The 12,698-nt window shown below is 39.3% G+C and overlaps 1 protein-coding gene across 1 annotated transcript; it reads left to right on the top strand.

Moving 5' to 3' along the window:
• The first annotated feature begins 3,462 nt into the window (after positions 1–3,462).
• PDZD9 (PDZ domain containing 9) lies at positions 3,463–12,639 on the top strand. Its single transcript, XM_054042768.1, has 3 exons — positions 3,463–4,100; positions 6,485–6,677; positions 11,713–12,639. The coding sequence occupies exons 1-3, from the start codon at positions 3,902–3,904 to the stop codon at positions 12,089–12,091; spliced, it is 771 nt and encodes a 256-aa protein (XP_053898743.1). The 5' UTR covers positions 3,463–3,901; the 3' UTR covers positions 12,092–12,639.
• The last annotated feature ends 59 nt before the right edge of the window (positions 12,640–12,698 follow it).

Below are 12,698 nucleotides of genomic sequence, written 5' to 3'. Positions count from 1 at the left end.
GTATAGGAAGGCAATAGAAAAGTCAGAAATCAAACTCTGATCTGCTGAATCACAGACCAGTGCTTTAATGACACCACCACCCTTTCTCCTGGGTTCTAATTCAAGTTTTGACCACTATCAAACTTTGTGATCTTGGGCAAGTTGCTTAATTTCAAAGTGTTACAGTTGCAACATGTGCAAAATAAGGATAAAAATTGGGGCATTGTCAGGATTGATTAATTCATGTTTCTGTAGCACTTTGAAAATGTAAAGCGCTATCAAAGTGCTAATTGTTATTATCTGTATTAGTAGGTGTCTGGAAGCAAATCTAATTAACCTTATCTGGAAAACTAATCCAAATACAGTGACTATTGATTACATGCTTTTTCCAGTAAGTAACTCCATCTAAAAGAGAATGCTTGGAACAACTGAGCATTCATCCCACCCTTGGTCCTACTGGTTATCAAAATTATAACTCTGTGCCTTAGTCTTGCTCCCAGTGATGTGAGAATGTTGTATGATTATTGCTATTGTAAATTCTAAAGTCTAGCAGCCCAAAATCCACAGGTAGCTTTAAAAAATGCTGAAAATACTAGAAATACCCCTTCCTGCCAATGCCTATCTTAAAACACCCACTCAGCTTTACAGAGAAGCCATAATCCTGGCCTATACAAAGTATAGCTGGCATACGAACTCCAAGCAGGTGGTTATCCAGTTGCCTATTATGTGAATCTCCTATGTAACCAAAAAATAATAGCAATCACTGTGCTCAAGTCACTTGCCAGATGGGAGGTAGCAAGCAATAACAAAGAAGATACTACTAAAAAACATCTAAACAGCATTCAAAAGCAATACATTGGGGACAGGGGGTTGTTTGTTTTGTTTTCTGTTGTTTTTTTTCAGACCAGGGTAGGAGGATAGGATCTATCTTCAGCTTCTGTTGAAACATCCTGCTCCGGACAGATATTTAAGAGGGATTGAAAATAGTAATATATTTGTTGGAAAAAAACAACAACCTGGAATTGTTCCTTCTGAGTAGGGATAGTTGGTATGTGGCAGAGATGGGAGAGCTAAGGATTTAAAATGATGTATTAACAATGTGATTCGGCAATCTTTAAGATAAATTGTGTCCCAGTACTGTCTTTTCTTAGGTCACAAATTATCATAATGGACTATTATTTTTGAATTGAGGATTATTGGAAGAAGAATACATGCCTAAGGATATGTGAAGATTCAACAATGTGGTACAGAAGTGACACTCTGTGTGGCTCATATGTGCATAAGAGTTTAGCAGGATTGGAACTTTAGAAAGAGAGTCTGAACTGCAGCCATTGGCAAAGTTGCTGTGCTAGACTGAAATAATCCAGCCAATATAGCAATCAGCAACACATACCTAGCCAAACCGAAAACTTCCCCCACATCTGTCACCAAGCAAGGGAATATTGAAAGCTTGAATCCTGGCCAGCGCGTCTGTGTGTGTCTATTGCATGGTGAGGCTTTTATGGTCTCCAGTAGCTGGGGACTGTGGGAGACTCAGAACCTGACTGCCCTAGGATTCTAAACAGTTACTGGGTGTTTGAAAACTCCTCCTCCCCTGCTGCTCTGTTCTTCCCCCACAGGCCACCATGGGGAGACAGCTGCTTTCAAAGAGACACGCCTGAGACATTTGTCCATTTGATTTTCTCTTATAGTCTGGGATCCATGGAAGGGGCAGAAGCTTCTGATACACCAGCCGGTGAAAATGAAACCAAATGAGTTTTAATTCCCTCCCAACCTATTGCGTCCTTTCCTGTTCTCCCATCTTCCCACCATCACCTCAGTACTTCAGGAAAGCCCCAAACTCTGCATTTGAAGGGGTTCCAAGCTTTGGGCATCCTCTTGTTACCCCTATACCTATGACCAGATTACTTGCCTCCTTCCTAGACCTTTGTCACCCCACGTCTCAGCATCCAGAGACACCTCTTCTTTTGGAGGGGTGGACGGTTGAGTAGTTTGATACATATTGCATTCTCATAAAATCTGGAGTGGGATACAGGGCAGATGGCCAGAGGAGAGAATGTCACTTCAGGGGAAGAGATGGATATTACTTCATTCAGAAGACCTGCAGAATTTAGGGTTGGCCTTGCAGAGCTTTATGAGTAATGTAGGGTGCTGCAGGGTAAGGTTTGTAAAGTTTCCGATTTTCTCTCCCTACAGAACAAAAAAGAAATCCAGACACTTTCCCTGGAGATTATGGAAATGGGTCAATATCAGGTGAGGATAGAATCAAGAGCGTGATCCAAAGCCCATTGGAGTCAATAGGGAGGTCTTTCCATTCATTTCAATGGGCTTTGGCTCAGGCCCTCTTATTTTATGCTTTTATTCTTCCTGTCATGTGCTGCAGGGTAATCTAGTGTAGTGAATACAGAGCCAGAAATCAGGAAACTTGGATTCTAATCCTCATTATAGTACAGACTTTCTATGTGATTTGGGTTGTGAGCTCAATCCTTGAGGGGGCCATTTAGGGATCTGGGGCAAAAATCTGCCTGGGGATTGGTCCTGCTCTGAGCAGGAGGTTGGACTAGATGACCTCCTGAGGTCCCGTCCAACCCTGATATTCTATGATTTTGGGCAAATCACTTAGGGTATGTTTACACTAACTGGGAATATGTCTCCGTAGGCAGACATAAGCTAGTTCTGCTTGAAATAGCGCACTAAAATTGCAGTGCGGACATTGTGGCATGGGTGGCGGCACAGGTTAGCCACCTGAGCTAGTTGGACTCATACTTGGAGAGCTAGCCTGTGCCACAATGTCAACATTAATTTTAGTGTGTTAGTTCAAGTGGAGCTAATGCGAGTCTGTCTACCAAGGCTGGGAATCACTCTCCCAGCTGAGGTGTAGACATACCCTTCAGGCCTGATCACAAGCCCACTGAAGTCAATGAATAGACTCCTATTGACTTCAGTGGATTTTAAATTATGCCTTTAATCTTTCTGTGCTTTACCCTCCTCCATCTATAAAATGGTGGTAATCCTTAGGTACTTTCATAAAGTGCTTTGAAATCATTGGAGAGAAAGTGCTGCGTAAGTTTAAAGAAGGAGTAGTATTTCTGCCACAGAAGCCCAAAGCTTACATCTTCTTAAAACAGAAAGCTTGTTTTAATATACTTTTGCTGCAATCTCATCATTTTCCAGGCTTTTGGTCCAGAGGCAAGCTGAAGGTTGGAGGATTCATTTTGTGATCTTCATTATGTTTGCTGGTGAAGTCGAGTTAGAATGAGCTGTCCTTTATTGTGTACTATTTATATTACACATTTTAATGGCTAGTGAATGCCCAGGGTATAGCATCTAAAGAAATGAAATACATTTGCCAAGCACCAGTCCCTTCCTTCATGCAAGCAGTAGTGTGTAAAACCCATCCGCTGGCAATTTGGATATGAATCTTATCCAAAAATATTGACACAGGAAATTAATTTTCTCATATGAATTTTCAGCTTTCTTGAAAGCTCTAACAGTTGGTGGCCTCGCTGTGCTGTTATTTCTCTACCTTGTTCTCTTCCTTCCCTGAATGCATACAGCCATTTAAAATGAATCTAAAGTAATATACAATGTAAGCAATATTTGTTTGTTTTGCTCAATACAGTGTGTGAACTTTTAGAAACAGGCTTCTGAGTGTGTTGAGAAAAAGCTATTTTAGAAATATTTCTTTTTAGATCATTTATGGAATACACAATGTAACTTTTACATAGGTGTGTTTTCTGGCACCAATTCAGCAGCCCACCCTATTCAGAAAAGCACTTAAGCATATGTTGAACTTTAAGCATGTGAGAGTAAAGTGCTTTGCTGATGGAATGGATTTAAGTACCTGCTTACTTGCTTTGCTGAATTAGGGCTTGTGATGGTGGAGTAAGAAAATCACAATATCATAATTTCAAGTATTAAAATGTCCCTCTCACTTTCCAAAGGGCAGTTTCCGGCACTGGAAAAGATCTCTGAACATACTTTGAGTGCTACATTAAAGACCAATATTAAGATGGGAGAACAAGGATTAGGTCTTATAGTAATTCAGAATGGACCATATCTCCAGATGACAAGTCTTGTTGAGAAAGGCTCTGCAGCTAAGAATGGAAGACTCAAACCAGGTAAAAAAAAATACCACAACCCTAATCTTCAGAATTTCATAGGTATGTTCATTCCAGAGTTTATACTTTGTTGCCCTGCTTTTGACCTAATTTATGCTGATGTAAATCAGGAGTAATATTACTTAAATCAGTGGAATTATAGTGGCATAGAACTGGTACAAGCAATATGAGAGTCAGGCTCATGTCACAGAAATATCCAACTGATAAATGAAGCCAGTCCAGTTTTATATTAAAATTCCTATTGTCTTAATTTGATTAAAATTGGCTGATAGAGGTGACTATTTCCTAATTAGATTAAGAAAAAGGCATATCTAAATTGCACAAACTTTTATATATAATATAAACGGGATTGGAACATTGTGTTATGCATCCTACTTTAAGTATTCAAGACCAAAACAAATTTCTTACTCGTGTTTCATACTAATATTTCATAGCTGCGCTGTAATGTGCAGTTTTCTTACACATGCATCTATAAACATGTTTTACTATAAAATAATTAATATAAAGCAATCTGAAAGGATTAAAGATCAAAAAAGAAATCACTCAAAGCCCAGCTTAGGTTGTCATAAAAATTAACAATGGAAAAGATACGTATTAGGTCATTTGTTTCCCCTAGAGTAGGTTATCCATACTTTCCTTGGCAAAAGAGGGTGGATTGCCTAGTGGTTTAGTGAACAAAATTGGATGTTTCAGCATAGTCACCTTTTTTCTCTCTTACTGCCCTGATGCCTTGAGGATACTAAGAGAACCAGGGTGCAGCAAATGTTAGTAATCTCACTACTGCAGTTGAACTTGGCAGCCTCCAGTTCTCCTGGTCCTTATCCCTTGTGAACTTCTTTCAATATTTTATTTTATTATTATTCCTGGTTCTTGGACCCCACTAACTGAAGTTCATGAAGAGAGGTCCTCTGTTGAAATGGGGATTTTTATTTTATTTTATTTTTTTTAAAAGTAGACCCTCTCCTATTCTAATGAACATTTGCTTGGGCACAGGAATGGGAAAATGACACTTTTACTGTAGATAAAATTTCTCCTTTCTGGACACTGGATGTGCTTTCACAGCTGACAGCTTTTAACAAATAATTGTTCTTCATGTTGTCAGAAGTCTTGACATAAGACTTTCAAAACAATAAATTCATGTCTCCATAAATTAGGATTGTCATCATATGCTGCCTCTTGGAACAAATGTAATAGTTCTTTAGTCATCTGAGTAATAGCCTGATTGTAGTTAACATTTCTAACTAAAGTGAAAATATCTTAAGACAGTTTGACAAAAGGAGAATAAGGGTACTATTTAATCAGGGGTATCAAATTCATGCAGCCATTTTAAATTATGGTCTGTGAACAGAAGATATATATTAACTCCTCGCTTAACATTGTAGTTATGTTCCTGAAAAATGCTAGTTTAAGCGAATCCAATTTTCCGATAAGAATTAATGTACATAGGGAGAGTTAGGTTCCAGGGAAATTTTTTTCACCAGATAAAAGACTATATATATATATATATATATACACACACACATAGTATAAGTTTTAAACAAGCAATTTAATACTGTACACAGCAGTGATGATTGTGAAGCTTGGTTGAGGTGGTGAAGTCAGGGTGGAAGAGGGTGGGATATTTCCCAGGGAATGCCTTACTGCTAAATGATGAACTAGCACTCAGCTGAGCCCTCAAGGGTTAACACATTGTTGTTAATGTAGCCTCACACTCTACAAGGCAGCACGAACGGAGGGAGGGGAGACAGCATGGCAGAGAGAGACAGAGACACACACACCGTGTATGAGAGAGAGAGAAGCACATTGCCCCTTTAAGTACGCTGTTCCGACTTTAAGTACACTACCTTTTTAAGTCAATCAGCAAGTTGCAAAGCAGCTGCTGCCAGCAAACTCCCTCCGTCCTGAGCCCTCTTGTGTCCCTCCACTGCTCTGTGGAGATGGGGTAAAGGAGCGGGGACTAGGGGGGGACACCCTGACATTAGCACCCCTCTTTTCCCTGTCTGCACAGCAAGCAGGAGGCTCCCAGGAGCAGCTCCAAGGCAGTGGGGGGAGGGACAGCTGAACTGCCTGGCAATCGATAGCTTGCTGGGCAGCTGCCACACAGTGAACTTAGGGGAGCGGGGAGCTGATGGGGGAGGTGGTCCACCCTGGTTCCAAGCCCCCACCAGCTAGCTCCAATGGGCTGCTCTTTCTGCAAGCAGTGGACAATGCAGGTGGATGCCAAACAACGTTATAAGGGAGCATTGTGCAACTTTACACGAGAATGTTCTCTAATTGCTCAGCAACGTAATAATGAAACGTTTACTGGGACGACTTTAAGTGAGGAGTTACTGTATAGAGTTGGGATTTTTATACTGAATACTCTTGAATTTTTCCCCTGGCAGGTGATATTTTGATTAAAATTGGACACGCTAACGTTTTAGGGTGGACACTGCGAGAGCTTTGGCAACTTTTGCACAATATTCCCATAGGAACAGTTCTACAGATCAGGGTTTACAGAGATTTTGTTGAAGTACCTCAGCACTGGCAAAATGCACTTGAATTAATTCCTGAAGTAAAGCCTCCTGTGAAGACAGAGTAAGAAACAAATGCTATTTTTAATGGGTTTTTTCACAATATAGAGTTTAGTTATACTAGTCTACTGAGGAAGACAGGGCAATGATGTGGTAGCATTCTGGTTTTAGTTTCATTACTAATCAAGTATAAAAGGTAGAGTTCTTTTAAAAATGTACTTCTTTCCAATATAATCATCTCCTACTCTTAGAAATATCTTGAAGGAAGTGCAGCTACCTAGAAACTTACCTCCCTGGAAAAGCCAACAGGTCTTCCAGCGTTTGTTGCCTATACATTGTTCAAAAGTACTAAGATAAAACACCAAATTTCTATTTCAGACTTTTCCCATCCTCAAAGGGAGAGCACCTCATCTTGCATAAGTTGGCATAGCTTCCTTGATTTAAATGCAGTTACACCTATTTATAGAAGCTGAGCACCTAGATTATTATATGATGTTACAAAATGCAGGTAACCAGAGACCTGTAACCAAATAAACAGTTTAATGGCTCACTAGTCATTCAACCGTATTAACAATAAGGTCATGGCTTACTATGTTTAGTCCTCATGACCTCTTAGTTGACCTTTCTAGAAATGTTTATATTGCTGTGTAGTGTTATGTTCAGTTTCTATAAAGACAAGTATTATGAGGCCCTTTTTAAAAAAAGGTCGTAAGTTCTCATCTCCTAAAAATAAGCCTCACTACAACAAGTAGTAATCGATGCTAGGGACACTAGGCAGTAAAAGTTTTTCTAAGGCATGGGGACAGATGTTCTAGTAAGGAGGGAAGACTAAAGCTCAGGAACAGGAAAGAAGATGAGGGAGCTTACAGAGGAGAAGTTAGCTGGGAATGGGAAATTCAAAAGCATCTGATTAGGGCACAAGAGTGATAATGAAGGAGGAAGTTCAGGCAATAAGAATAAGAAGGGGGCTATCTGGAAAGCTAGTTCTTTAAACGTATATATCAACTAGGGCTGTCAATTAATTGCAGTTAACTCACATGATTAACTCAAAAAAAATTAACTGCACTGTTAAACAATAGAATATCAATTGAAATTTATTAAATATTTTTGGATGTTTTCCTACATTTTCAAATATATTGATTTCTATTAAAACACAGAATATAAAGTGTACAGTGCTCACACTGTTATTTTTTATTACAAATATTTGCACTGTAAAAACAAGCAAAAAATAGTATTTTTCAATTCACCTCATAGAAGTACTGCAGTGCAATCTCTTTATTGTGAAAATGTAACTTACAAATGTAGATTTTTTTTTTTAAAAGAACTGGAACAGACCTCGAGAGGTCATCTAGTCCAGTCCCCTGCATTCAGATAAGTATTATCTAGACCATCCCTGACAGGTGTTTGTCCAACCTACTCTTAAAATCCACAATGATGATTTCACACCCTCCCTAGGCAATTTATTCCAGTGCTTAACCACTCTGACAGTTAGGAAGTTTTTCCTAATGTCCAACCTAAACCGCCCTTGCTGCAATTTAAGCCCATTGCTTCTTGTCCTATGCGCAGAGGTTAAAAAGAACAATTCTTCCCTCCCCCGTCCTTATAACCTTTTATGTACTGGAAAACTTATCACGTCCCCTCTCAGTCTTCTCTTCTCCAGTCTAAACAAACCCAATTTTTTCAATCTTCCCTCATAGGTCATGTTTTCTAGACCTTTAATCATTTTTGTTGCTCTTCTCTGAACTTTCTCCAATTTGTCCACATCTTTCCTGAAATGTGGCGCCCAGAACTGGACACAATACCCAGTTGAGGCCTAATCAGTGCGGAGTAGAGTGGAAGAATTACTTCTCATTTTTTGCTTACAGTACTCCTGCTAATACATCCCAGAATGATGTTTGCTTTTTTTGCAACAGTGTTATACTGTTAACTCATATTTAGCTTGTGATCCACTATGACCCCCCTTTCCGCAGTACTCCTTCTTAGGCAGTCACTTCCCATTTTGTATGTGTGCAACTGATTGGTCCTTTCTAAGTGGAGTACTTTGCATTTGTCCTTACTGAATTTCATCCTATTTACTTCAGACCATTTCTCCAGTTTGTCCAGATCATTTTGAATGTTAACCCTATCTTCCAAAGCACTTGCAAGCCCTCCTAGTTTAGTGTACTCTCTATGCCATTATCTAAATTATTGAAAAGAACCGGACCCAGAACCAGTCCCTGCAGGACCCCACTCGTTATGCCCTTCCAGCATGACTGTGAATCACTGATAACTACTCTCTGGGAACGATTTTCCAACCAGTTATGCACCCACCTTATAGTAGCTCCATCTAGGTTGTATTTCCCTAAGTTTGTTTATGAGAAAAGTCATGTGAGACAGTATCAGAAGCCATACTAAAGTCAAGATATACCACATCTACTGCTTCCTCCCTATCCACAAGGCTTGTTAACCTGTCAAAGAAAGCTATCAGGTTGATTTGACACAATTTGTTCTTGACAAATCCATTCTGACTATTATTTAACACCTTATCTTCTAGTTGTTTACAAATTGATTGTTTAATTATTTGCTCCATTATCTTTCCAGGTACAGAAGTTAAGCTGACTGGTCTGTAGTTCCCTGGGTTGTCCTTCTTTCCCTTTTTATAGATAGTGTGACAAAGTTCCTCCTCTATCTTGGTGGGTCCTACGCTTATTGGCGGATTTTCTTGCCTCAGAGATTCACCATGTGGGTTGGGGAACAGCCTAGAGACCTTCCCCTCTGGAAGAACCCACAGTCCAGGTCAATTGGGAGGTTTGGGGGGAACCTGAGCCCGCCCTCTACTCCGGGTTCCAGCCCAGGGCCCTGGGGACTGCAGCTGTCTATAGTGCCTCCTGTAACAGCTGCATGACAGCTACAACTCCCTGGGCTACTTCCCCATGGCCTTCTCCAAACAACTTCCTTATTCTCACCACAGGACCTTCCTCCTGGTGTCTGATAACGCTTGTGCTCCTCACTCCCACCACAAACTGAAGTGAGCTCTTTTTAAAACCCAGGTGCCCTGATTAGCCTGCCTTAATTGATTCTAGCAGCTTTTTAATTGGCTCCAGGTGTTCTAATTAGCCTGCCTGCCTTACCTGGTTCTAGCAGGTTCCTGATTACTCTAGTGCAGCCCCTGCTCTGGTCACTCAGGGAACAGAAAACTACTCATCCAGTGACCAGTATATTTGCCCTCTACCAGACTCCTGTACCCCCCTGGTCTGGGTCTGTCACAATGGGCACTATATTTGCCCTTTTTCATTCTTCTGGAGTGTCTCCTGTCTTCTATGACTTTTCAAAGATAATTGCTAATGGCTCATATCTCCTCAGTCAGCTCCTTGAGTATTCTAGGATGCATTTCATCAGACCCTGGTGATTTGAAGACATCTAACTTGTCTAAGTAATTTTTGACTTGTTCTTTCCCTATTTTAGGTTCTGATCCTACCTCATTTTCACTGGCATTCACTATGTTAACTGTCCACTCACCACCAATCTTCTTGGTGAAAACTGAAACAAAGAAGTCATTAAGCACCTCTCCCATTTCCACATATTCTATTATTGTCTTTCCCCCCCTCATTGAGTAACAGGCCTACTCTGTCCTTTTTGTTACATAACCACACTCAAAAACAATGTAAACCCTTCAGAGCCTACAAGTCCACTCAGTCCTACTTGTTCAGCCAATTGCTAAGACAAACAACTTTATTTACAGTTACTGGAGATACTGCTGCCCGCTTCTTATTTACAATGTCACCAGAAAGTGAGAACAGGCATTCGCATGGCACTTTTGTAGCCGGCCTTGCAAGGTGCTTATGTGTCTGATGCATGAAGGGGCATACAAATGTTTTGGCCACCATTCCAGCGGACATGCTTCCATGCTGATGTTTGTTTAAAAAAAAAAAGTGTTAATTACATTTGTGACTGAACTCCTTTGTGTAGAATTGTATGTTTCCTGCTCTATTTTACCTGCATTCTGCCATATTTCATGTTATAGCAGTCTCGGATGATGACCCAGCACATGTTCATTTTAAGAACACTTTCACAGCAGATTTGCCAAAACACAAAGAATGTACTAATGTGAGATTTCTAAAAATAGCTACAATACTTGACCCCACGTTTAAGTATCTGAAGCGCCGTCCAAAATCTGAGAGCATGCTTTCAGAAGTCTTAAAAGAGCAACACTCTAATGTGGAAGAAACTACAGAATCCAAACCGCCAAAAAAGAAAATCAACCTCGTGCTGGTGGCATCTGACTCAGATGATGAAAATGAACATGCATCGGTCTGCTCTGCTATGGATCGTTATTGAGCAGAACTTGTCATCAGTATGGATGCACGTCCTCTGGAATGGTGGTTGAAGCCTGAAGGGACATATGAATCTTTATCACACCTGGCATGTAAATATCTTGCAACGCTGGCTACAAACAGTGCCATACGATAGTCTTTTCTCACTTTCGTTGTAAACAAGAAACGGGCAGCATTAGCTCCTGCAAATTGTAACTAAACTTGTTTGAGTGATTGGCTGAACAAGAAGTAGGACTGAGTGAACTTGTAAGCTCTAAAGTTTTACTTCATTTTATTTTTGAGTTGCAGTTATTTTTTGTACATAATTCTACATCTGTAAATTCAACTTTCACGGTAAAGAGATTGCACTACACTACTTATATTAAGTGAATTTTAACTGCGAATATTTGTAATAAAAAAATAAAGTGAGCACTGTACACTTTGTATTCTGTGTTGTAATTAAAAGCAATGTATTTTAAAATGTAGAAGACATCCAAAAATATTTAAATAAGTGGTATTCTATTGTTTAATCATGCGATTAAACAGATTAATCACTTGACAGCCCTAGTTGCAACTAAGTCAGTAAGTCAAATTCTTTAGTATTCTGAATGAAACAAGGATAGCTTTCATTTTACTGAAAGATATTTAAATTGACATTCCCTTTTGTTGTTTAAAACCCAGATGTTGTAGCATTATGTTAAGTCCAAGCAGAAGAATACACACACAAAAATAATATTTCAATTTTGACACCCTTATCACAAGTAAAGAACTTGTAATTAAAGCTACATAACTCTTGTATATTTTTAGCATTTCAAGTAAAGACAGTGAGACAAAAGATGACACGTGGACAAGCAGTGATGATTATGAAGATGGAGACTCTGATGGAAGTTTTAGATACAAAACTACACAATCATTTTGTTATGATTCTACCAAAGAATTGCCATCAATTTCGAAAACTTGGCATGCATTTAAAAGAAAAAAACACACATTTACTGTAGGTGCTGATATTGGATGTGACATTATAATTCATAACGATTCTGATGCATGGTATAGTTCTGACTTTGCTACTGATGGCATTAGATCTTCATACTGGACTATGGAAACACACGACAGCGAATCAACATCATCTTCTTCCTCTATATCAGATGCATTTTGGCTTGAAGAGTTTGCCAGTATTTTGGAATAACTGAATGGTCACATCCAATTTTAAACCTTCAGAAATGGGATTTTTCTGAAGCACTTTATCAGCTGAAGGTTCACTTTCAAAATATTGATTTTGAAATTAGGTAATTTGAAGATTTAGCATAGCATGCCTTGACTGCCTAGGATATTTGGAAATCTGGATTCTAAGATGATAGCTGCTATCCAAAGCCACTCTTCCAGATCTTAAGAAAAAACCTGCTAAAATCTCCATCAATCCTACCTGTGAAGGGAACATTAAACATGCTGCTTCGGTGAGTCCAGTGATCAAGGTACAGCAGGCAAGTGCTAGAGCTGCAGTATATTGCTTTCAGCTTTTAAAGGTAAGTCTGATAATTTACTTAAGGTAATATGGTGCAAATGGCAATTTTACACCAACAACTATTCTTGAATGTGTTAAGGATATATAACTGGGATATTAACTGTGGCAATTACAAATTTAATCTGCATCAAGAATGTAGTTAGCCTATTATTAATCTCTGGTAGTTTTTGTAAGGCACACACCTAAAGGCCAACTCATTGTTTCACTATATTTAAATATTTTTAATCAATAATGTTCAATGTTTCCATACTTATACAGACCTTACTTTCAG

This window comes from Malaclemys terrapin, chromosome 10 (assembly GCF_027887155.1).
Source record: "Malaclemys terrapin pileata isolate rMalTer1 chromosome 10, rMalTer1.hap1, whole genome shotgun sequence".
In the NCBI taxonomy this organism is placed as follows: Eukaryota; Metazoa; Chordata; order Testudines; family Emydidae; genus Malaclemys; species Malaclemys terrapin.
This window is presented reverse-complemented; position numbering and strand designations above follow the sequence as displayed.